At 35.2% G+C, this 10657-nt stretch overlaps 1 protein-coding gene across 1 annotated transcript in view; it reads left to right on the top strand.

The window, feature by feature from the left end:
* pigu (phosphatidylinositol glycan anchor biosynthesis, class U) overlaps positions 1 to 4889 on the top strand; it is an 11473-nt gene extending 6584 nt beyond the window's left edge. Inside the window, exons 10-12 of the mRNA XM_062416353.1 lie at positions 1039 to 1163; positions 1982 to 2124; positions 3368 to 4889. Coding sequence (XP_062272337.1) covers positions 1039 to 1163; positions 1982 to 2124; positions 3368 to 3481 — 382 coding nt within the window. The 3' untranslated portion in view covers positions 3482 to 4889. The remainder of the gene's footprint in view (positions 1 to 1038; positions 1164 to 1981; positions 2125 to 3367) is intronic.
* The last annotated feature ends 5768 nt before the right edge of the window (positions 4890 to 10657 follow it).

The following is a 10657-nucleotide window of genomic DNA, read 5'->3' as shown; positions in this document are numbered from 1 at the left end:
TGCTGCTTATATAACTAAAAAATCCTCTGTGTGGATCCAGAACAACTGTTAATAATCTAATTTAATTTAATCCTTTGTAGGTCTGCTTAACCATTTGATAGAGGTTACTTTGTGTCATGATCTATTTAACCCATTTAACTTTTTTGGGGCAATCTTTACTACTTGTATGAGGTATGTAATGCACAGACAGACCATCAGGTTGTTCTATGGTTGCTATAGATACAGGTTGTTCTATGGTTGCTATAGATACAGGTTGTTCTAAGATTGCTATAGATACAGGTTGTTCTATGGTTGCTATAGATACAGGTTGTTCTATGGTTGCTATAGATACAGGTTGTTCTATGATTGCTATAGATACAGGTTGTTCTATGGTTGCTATAGATACAGGTTGTTCTATGGTTGCTATAGATACAGGTTGTTCTATGGTTGCTATAGATACAGGTTGTTCTATGGTTGCTATAGATACAGGTTATGCTTTCATTTTTTTCATCTTGTACATGAACAGAATGAGTCTCTAACATATTTTTAATAAAAGTTTAGAATAAATGAGGTGTGAATGAGGTCTGCAGAGGTCTGTAAAACATCACATTTAGGCCCAATGAGAAAAAAAGTCCATGTTTTATGTTTTATGTTGTCATGGCCTTAAAGAGGAAAAGCAAATAAATGATTTTTTTAAAATAGCACTTTCTTGGTGTGACCTACAAAGGGTTAAGACCTTTTTTCCAATTAACAACTATGAACCCAAATATGATAAGTGGACGCTTAGTAACTAAACCAACGTTCCCATGAATTAAAAATTCATTCATTAAAAAATGAACCATTAAATACCTGCAAAGTACCTCAGGAAATTAGATTAAAATTAAAGGATGTTTTTTTTCTTTCCCTTCATCCAACATGTGAGCCGCCGCCTCTCCTCCAGAATAAGTGTTAATGTGTATTATCATTCTGTGTGTGTGTGTTTGTGTGTGTGTGTGTGTGTGTGTGTGTGTGTGTGTGTGTGTGTGTGTGTGTGTGTGTGTGTGTGTGTGTGTGTTACAGGGAGCATCCGGTGTTTCTGATCTTCATGCAGTTAGCGGTGATCTCCATCTTTAAATCTTACCCCACTGTGGGAGACATCGCTCTCTACATGTCCTTCCTGCCGGTGTGGAGTCACCTGCACAGATGTGAGTGTAGAAAAAAACACACACGACACATTCACACCATAAAAGAGAACGTTTTATTTAAGAGGTTTATTATCATCTGTTGTGATCTTTATTTGTTTAACCAAAAAAAACAAGTTATCAAGTTTATCAATATTTGAGCAGAGATATCAATCAATCAATCAATCAATCAGCAGCTTTTCATTCAGGTTGTTTAAAGTGCTTCACAGTTGATTGACAAGCTGATAAATTAATAAAACAACATGAAGGAAAGGAAGAAAAAAAGATAAAGGAATAAAGACCAAAATAAAAATAAAAATGTTTTTTTTAAAGTCAAACAAATATAAATAAAAAAATAAGTGATAAATGTAAAAAAAAAAATAAAGGAAAATAAATAAGAGAAAAAAATACAAATAAATGATAAAAAAAATGTTTAAAAAAATCAAAATAAGAGAGAAAATAAGTGATAAAAATGTTTTAAGAAAAGATTAAAGTAAAATAAATAAGAGAAAATCATACATGAATAAAACTAAGAAAAAATACAGTAAAAGTTAATTAAAAGTTAAAGTAAAAAAATAAGTTTAAAAAGTTAAAATAGATTTAAAAATCAAGTCAAATGAAATAAAAGAGATAGTTTAATAAAAGCTAGACTTAACTAGGTTTTAAAAGAAGAGATTAAAAAGACAAGGGAAACAGATGTTATAAAATCAAATAAGAAGATAAAACTTAATATTAAAATAACATAAATCTCTCTCTCTCTCTCTCTCTCTCTCTCTCTCTCTCTCTCTCTCTCTCTCTCTCTCTCTCTCTCTTTCTCTCTCTCTCTCTCTCTCTCTCTTCAGTCTTGAGGAACATCTTCTTGGTGTCCTGCGTCCTTCTCGCCTGCTCGGCTCTGTTTCCGGTTCTCTGGCACCTCTGGATCTACGCCGGCAGCGCCAACTCCAACTTCTACTACGCCATAACGCTGCTGTTCAACGTGGCACAGGTAGGACGGTTTATTAATAGTTAATCTGGTATTTAGAGACACATCTATAACAGCTCTCCTGCTCCTCATCTTCCATATTTTTAATTTCCAAAGACGTAAAGAACTGATATTTAAATGTTTCAGAGTTTACCTACAAGCATGATTTTTGATATCACAACTAGGGATGAACAGTTTTAATGAGGAGTTGAGCTGTGTAGTCTAGTATGAAGGCTTCATTAACAGCTACTGGAGAGCAATGATCACTTTCCGCCACTAGGAGGAGCTCTAAGCTTCTGTAAACCACCTCCACCTTGTGTAGAAGTAGAGTCTGACACAGTGAATTTTTACTGCTGCCCTCAGCTACTTTGACCGGGTAGTAAGCAGGCGGGGAGTTCCGGTCCTCTGAAATGAGGCCAACCCGGAAGTAATTTAAAACTGCATTCTATCAAAAGGCCACCAGGGGGCGACCGTTTTGGTGTCAAAAGGACTTCCGTCTCTATACAAGTCAATGGAGAATTCACCAACTTCTCACTTGATTTCTAACCTCAGTAAACGTTTTCAAAATGTGTTTATGGTCTCAATCGCTAGTTTAAAGCCTTCTTCAATGCAGTATGATGTTCATTTGGGACATTTTGGCCTCCCTGATTTTATATGTGACGATAAAGCAGGGTATGCATTAGGGCGCGGCTACGTCGTGATTGACAGGTTGATTAATTCACAGGTTCAGGAGGGCGCCTCATGCTCCTCCTGATGCCCATATAAGTAGAATCCATGTTTTTATTTTTCCCAGCATGCACCGGAAATTTTCAAGTTGGCGCTGCTCAGATCCAAAACTATTGGCCTCCGAGCAGCAGTCCACAAACCAATTGGTGACGTCACGGATGTTACGTCCATTTCTTATATACAGTCTATGGTAGTAAGTTCTCCTGCTAGCTAGCTGACTATTCGATTAGTCGTCGGTTAAACCCATTGATTAGACGACCAAGAAAAAAATGGGCTCATGCAGATCTCAGTTACAACTAGTTTGGAGCCAATTAAACAACCTTAAACCTTTGTATATTCATAGATTTTTTTTATTTTTTCAATGAGGGAGTTATTATAAAACAAACTACAGTGAGCGAGACAGTGTGTTTCATTGCTCTTTCCTCCTACGTACCTGCCACTATACTCAGGTGTGCAGAGATTTCTTTCTTTAATTCATTAATTTTAATGTAATTCTTTTTTTTGCTCATCATCATTGTCTAATATTTTATTTCCTCCTCAGATTCTGCTGGTGTCGGATTATTTCTACGCCTTCTTGAGGAGAGAGCATCATCTCACTTATGGACTGTACCTGAAGAGGAAAGACGGCTCCGAGGCTACGCTAGTTCTTAAATAAAACACACACACACACACATACCTACACACACACACAAACACACTCTAACACACATAACACACATACCACCTGGCTGGCCCGCCTCCACCAGGACGGGGGGAAAACTGGAAACCGGAGGTCTCACTTATCCTCAAAGGGAACAAACACAAACTTGAGGAGGATAAAAGACTCTCGAGGCCTCGGCACACACACACGTGCAGACGCTGTGCCTCGTAACGGTTTCAACTCACAACGTTCATGTCAGACACAAGCTGCTGCCATGTGAGACAAAAAACTCAACTAAACATCGCTCTCCTCCTTTCTCTTCTTTCGTCCGTCTGGAGCGCTCGTAACTTTTTTGACGCCTTCGGAGTTCATCCTGCAGCTCCGTCCTTGGACAGCGTTTTAGATTAAAGCACCGTCATTCGTGCAGATTTTGGGTTGTATTTTGAAAGTCTAGTCTTCTTTAAACACCAAAAAAAAACTTTGATAATTCCTGATTTCTAGCTCTCTCCCACACATTATTATTTATATTTGTGTTCAAACTGATCCCCTTTTATTGTGGGAAAAATAGAAGTAGTAACCCCTTTTTTTGAAATCCTAAAAATATCCCTTTGTTGTCTCTGTTTCTCACTTTTTCCACCACTTTATTAATGTTTGCTTTCCATCATTTCATTTACTTGTGACGTGTTTCATCTTAACGCGAGTGAAAAGCGGTCAAACCCGCCACTAACCTCATTGTGGTACATTAAACTTCACACTACCGGCGGGCCTGTTATCACTTCAGCTGCCTGCAAACAGACTTCAAATAGAAAAGAGATGGCTCCCTTTTTTTACTACCTGATGATGATGATGATGATGAAGAGTAAAGTCTGAGTAAGACAACAGTGAATGTGAAGTTAAAGGAGACAAATCTTCTGTTTTTCCAGAAACATCTTCATACTTTTTTAAACACACAGAAGATTTATAAACGGACAAAAGTGCAGCCAGTAGCAAAATTTGGGCCGATAAATTTAATCTAATAACGGCTAATGTTTGATATTTTCCTTTATTTCTGCATGTGGAATCAAAGTTACTTAACAAAGTCATGGTTGAATTTAAACATTTAAAATGAGTCGTAAAGTTTAAGACTTGAAAGCCGACAGTATTTTAATTAAAGTTGGAAATTTTGTATTTTCCATCTTATCCGACATGACATGAACAAACAAATCATCAGCATGGTTGATTTTCAATTATTCGCACTGTAGCAGCCGATAACGTAATAACGGACGATAACGTTATAATTTTGCCCGTTTTAAATGTAATAAAACCAATAACGTAATAACATTCCTGAACCAATAAAGTTGGCCTAGTAAAAAAAAAAAAGAATAGTTTTGCCCGTTTTTAACGTAATAAAGCCGATAACGTAATAACTGGATTCGATATCGTAATAAAGCCTATAACGTAAAAAAATCCTGAACTTATAAAATTGGCCTAGTAAAAAAATAAATAATAATTTTGCCCGTTTTTAACGTAATAAAGCCGATAACGTAATAACTGGCCAATAACCTAATAGAATTCCTGAACCAATAACGTAATAACTTTTTTAATGTTATTAACTGGATTCGATATCGTAATAATATACTAGTATCACTTTAATTAAGTTTTATTTATTGGATATAAAGGTTAGGTCTTTCAAATAGCTATATTAACCCTTGCGTTATGTTTTACCTAACCAATGACGTAATAACTTATTACATTATTGGTTCAGAAATTGTATTACTTTATCCGCTTCATTACATTAAAAAATTAGCGAAATTATTACGTTATCAGCTGTTATTACGTTATTGGATGCTACAACCATGTAGCAGCTGAGAACGTAATAACGGTTGATAACGTAATAATTTTGCCCATTTTAAATGTAATAAAGCCGAAAACGTAATAACATTTCTGAACCAGTAGTGTAGTAACTTTTTGCCAGTTATTTCGTTAGTGGCTGGTTATAACGTTATTAGCTAGGTTTAAAAAAACACAAAAAAACCCTTTACTAATGTAATAACTGGTGCCGATAACACAATAATATACTCTAATATCACTCTTTTCGAGTTTTATTAATTTGATATATTGGCAAAAAGTTATTACGTTACTGGTTCAGAAATTTTATTACGTTATCGGCTTTATAACATTAAAAAGTGAGCAAAATTATTACGTTATTGGTCTTTATTACGTTATTGGTCTTTATTACGTTATTGGCTGCTACACGCCCCATTTAATTACTTTAATATAATATGAATACATAATCGGGAAACCAAAACTGTAGTCGAAGATATTTGCGACATGCTAACGATTATATATTTTTTGCCTTTTATTGTTTGAAGCTACGGACGTACAGAGCTGTGCAAAAAGTTTTAGGCAGTAAAAGTAAAGTACAGCTGTCCGTGCTTTTAAAAATAATGACATCTAAACATCTAAAGTGCCTAAAACGTTTGCACAGTGCTGTACGTCTACTTAAAAATTTAACTTCAACAATAATTTAATCTACATCCTTAAAATAAGCCTTAAACAGCCTCAGATGGTGATATTAAAATTGATCTTTTGTTAAATATTTTTACTTTATATTCAAATAAAAGTGCATAGATACGTTTTGTTTTGTTTCTGGCCTCCATATGACAATTATTTAAGTAAAAATAGTTTTATTTAAGTCATTTAGAGATCTTTAACGACCAAAAAATAAAGATAAATATGAGCAAAAAAGTTTCTTATTGTAGACAAACATTAAAATAAAACCGATCAGAGTCGCTTTCTTTCTTTCTTCTTCTTTTTTTTTTAACCCTCATCTGTTTTTGGGCAGAAGGTGGATGATTTTGATACCAATGAGTTGAAGGTAATTTGTGATATTTATTTATGTGCTGCACTGAAAACTTTGCAAAGAGATTTAATTTTGTTTTATGTTTGTTTTTGTTTTTCATTAGAAAAAAAGGAGGAGATCTTTGTTGTTTTGATACTGTATGTATATATGAATGTGTTTTTGTTTTATTACAGATATTAAAATGCTGTAATGTTTGAAAGGGGGCGACTTTTTGAGCTGATGAATGAATGAACATGTCATAAATGATGATTATTATTATTATTAAACTGGAGGTGTTGGTTTACTCCTGTCTGGTTTTTAAATGTCAGTACAGATGTGTGGGAGGTGTTTTTTCCTTTTCATACATCACATCCTTGCAGAAATTTAAAGTCAGATAAAAAACCAGCGACATACATTAGTCATACTAAAATTAGATTTAAGGCCACCAACTTGTGCTAACAGGGAAAGTATAGTAAACAAAGGAATATACACTCTCTGGCCCCTGGAAAGTGATGGAGGTGTATTAGGGTGCATTATATTTACTGCTGTTCCCAAGCGGGGAGTCCCGGTCCTCTGAAATGAGGCCAACACGGAAGTAACTTAAAACTGCATTCTATCAAAAAGGCCACCAGGGGGCGACCGTTTTGGTGTCAAAAGGACTTCCGTCTCTATACAAGTCAATGGAGAATTCACCAACTTCTCACTTGATTTCTAACCTCAGTAAATGTTTTCAAAATGTGTTTATGGTCTCAATCGCTAGTTTAAAGCCTTCTTCAATGCAGTATGATGTTCATTTGGGACATTTTGGCCTCCCTGATTTTATATTTGACGATAAAGCAGGGTATGCATTAGGGCGTGGCTACGTCCTGATTGACAGGTTGATTGGTTCACAGGTTCAGGAGGGCGCCTCATGCTCCTCCTGATGCCCATATAAGTATAATCTGTGTTTTATTTTTCCCGGCATGCACCGGAAATGTTCAAGATGGCGCTGCTCAGATCCGATACTATTGGCTTCCAAGCAGAAGTCCACAAACCAATGGGTGACGTCACGGATGTTACGTCCATTTTATATACAGTTTATGGGTGTTCCTAATATTTTGTCCACTCCATTAACATATATGAGGAGGGGCAAAAATATTAGGAGCACCGTTCAATATAAATGACCCCAGTACACCACCACCACTTAGTACAACCTCAGTAATAAACATAAAGTAGAAATATCACCATTAATCTATGAATATGAAAATATTTCAATGGTGTTTTTATGTGTCCATGTGGTTTAGTGTAAATTTAAAAGGGTTAAAATGTGAAAAAAAACATATAAATAACTTGCACACATTCTTTGTTTATGGACCCAGCATCAAATTTCTGCTTTTAATCCATTTTGAGAGAATATATTAGAGGATTATGGTAAAAATGTCTAAGTGGTGTAACCATAAAAACTTTGTACCAAATAATTCAAACTTGCTTAAAAACAGTAATTTCTCAATAAAACACCATATCAACTAGTTTGGCATGATCTTACATTATAACTTTATATTAAATAAAGGTAATGGAATACAATTGTTCTAAATATTACATTTCATCTGGTAACCATGGAGATCAGGAAACATTTAGTAATTATTAGTATAAGTCCACTTAAATACACTGTAGGTGATAAAATATGTAATATTTATCATTCGTTTGTGGTTACACCATTTGACATTTTCAGGAGCATTCAGTCTTACTTTTGGTTAAAAAAAATGGTGCAAATGACATAAAACAAAAAATTTACATTTTAACAGACCTGATGCTGCTTTTAAGACTATTTTTAAGATATTTTTGAATTGCTCATCTAGCCAACCCTTATTTGTCACTGATCCATAAACATGTAATTTGCTGAGGTTTTCCTGCTGGACACTAGATGTCTCTTTCTTCACTGCGAAGTTCATTCTCATTGTTTGTTCACTGGAAGCTGTAAGTTAACGCATCATACTTAGTTGAATATTGATTTTGATCCATGATTGGCTACAAATCTGATTTCCAGTGAGCTCAGAGAAACGTTCCACTTTCAGAGATAACAAACTCTTCTCAGTGAAGCTCAAACCATAAATGCCAATAGTCTCCTCCCATCTAAATATAAACCATTACAGTTTATTTCTGAAGATATCAAACTACGCCAAAGTCTGAATGCAATTTTTGTGTTGTCTGTTTTTAGAAATCAGTTTCGTCTTCTCTGTAATAACACAAACTTTAAGAACGTTTGAACTGAACTACTTTAGTGTGCTTTAGTCCTGGTTTATGTTGCAGATCAAGAGCTCACTCAGGATGTACTCTGCTCCTGTCAGCGTTATCTTATCACATGTGGTGAGTCACATGAAGGAATTAAAGTAAGTAGTAATATCAACCACCCACATAACCACAAAAAACTTTCCTACACGCTTCATTTCAGAGCTGAGTCTGCTTTTGTCAGCTTACCCCCCACCTCCCCTCTTTGAACGTAACTGCTGACCCCTGTCATACAGACATATCACATCATATCCTCTGGATTCAGATCTCTATTAGCAGCATAAGTTCTGCATTTAAAACAAACAACGTATAAAACAATATAAGTTTCAAGTTTATTTTATTTATATAACACTTTGAAAAGCAAACACATTTTGCACCAAAGTGCTTCACAAAGGCATAAATATGTATGCATATATACAAGAATAAAAGGAGCAAAATTAAAATAAAACAGAGTTTAAACACAAATTTAAAACCCAAAGAAATCAGATAACAAATAAAACTATTTGTATGAATTTGTATGAATAGAGACTACTGAGGACATTTAGCTACAAATCTGACTAAAAAAACTTTACTTAACCATGATTTTATTTAAGTGGGAATTACATTTGTATTACTAATGACATGTATTACAATGTGAAACAAATAATATGTAAACATACAACTATTAAAATGTGAAGGCTTTTAAATATAATTGAACAATAAAATGAAACATGAAACATTTTATTCTTGTAAAACAGGAAAATATATATATATAACAACTTCATGATATTTTATACATTTTATATACCTAAATGTTACCCTGTTTATGGTTGTGATGACAGTATAACTACACAACATATCTTCATTTAAGACAACTTTGAAGATAAACTTTTGCTGGATGAAAATCAGCACATGAGAAGCAGGTGGTGACGATGGTGGAGCGAGGATCCAAATATTTGTATTGGTTTCCCTCCTAATGAAGCATTAAATCATCCTGAATCATGAATGCACCAAAGAAACTGTCACCTCTACTGGTTAGCATTTTTTCTCTATTGTTCACTTTTATATAAATGTAACTGCCTCGCATCAGGTTGACTCAATCCATACAGATTATTTGGAAACCGTGTATCTGTGAGGAAAAAAGACAAAAGAAAATAACAGTAATTAAAATCAGCTCAGTTAAATAAAGGGGCCGGTGTCACAAACACCAGCATGAAATAAATACATAAAATAATGCAGATTCTTAATTTGACACATTTTTATTTGTAAAATTCCTAAACTCCTTCAGTAATATTCAAACACAGATAGTTATCTTACCAAGATGTGCGAACGGTTTGCAGGACGGTCCATCTGGTGTGGTTTTGGGGGTCTGTGTTGTAAAAGCCTGCAATGGAAGATAACAACTTGTAGTTAGACTAATTGTGATAAAACCATTTCCTCAGTGCTGCACATTTGTCATTAAAGGACAAGTTCATAATTTTTAAAGCATGTTCACCTCATACAGGCCTAAATGTCCAAAGGTGCAAAATCAAAAGACCAAACTGATACTCACAGGCACGAGACTGTAGAGGCACCTGTTGATATAGGCCTTTATAGTTAGCCCAAGCAGTGCCAAGCACACCAGGATGAAGATCGGGGTTCGTGCTGCTCTGAAACACTGTCGCACTTTATTTGATTTTTGTGGCTCTGGAGAGACGATGATATGGCTGTCTGCAACATCCACAGAGTGAAACTGGACATCAGCCTCTGCCATTCCTGCTGCACAAATATCCTCAAGACGCTGAGCAAAATACGTGTCGTGAAAGGTCAGAGTGACAAACTGAGAGCGAGGCAAAGAGGCTTTTTTGGTTTGATGATTGAATGAAACTAAAAAAAACAGAGTCCAGAAGACGCTCACAGATACACCTTTGGTTGTAGCTCGGCTGTGGAAAATGACAGTCTGAAGGTTATCAGGCTTTGACTTTAAGGGCAAATCAGGTAAGCGAGCCAAGTGCAACCACAGCATCCTGTCAAAACATTTCCGTTCCATAACCACCTCAAATGTTCTCAGTTTGACACAAACACACTTGCCATGTTCAAATAACATGTTTTCTAATACATAGGAACAGAAATCCACTGATGCA

The sequence above is a fragment of the Scomber scombrus genome, chromosome 3, assembly GCF_963691925.1.
Source record: "Scomber scombrus chromosome 3, fScoSco1.1, whole genome shotgun sequence".
Classification (NCBI taxonomy): Eukaryota; Metazoa; Chordata; class Actinopteri; order Scombriformes; family Scombridae; genus Scomber; species Scomber scombrus.
Note: the sequence above shows the minus strand (reverse complement) of the source record. Positions and strands in the feature narration are given on the sequence as shown.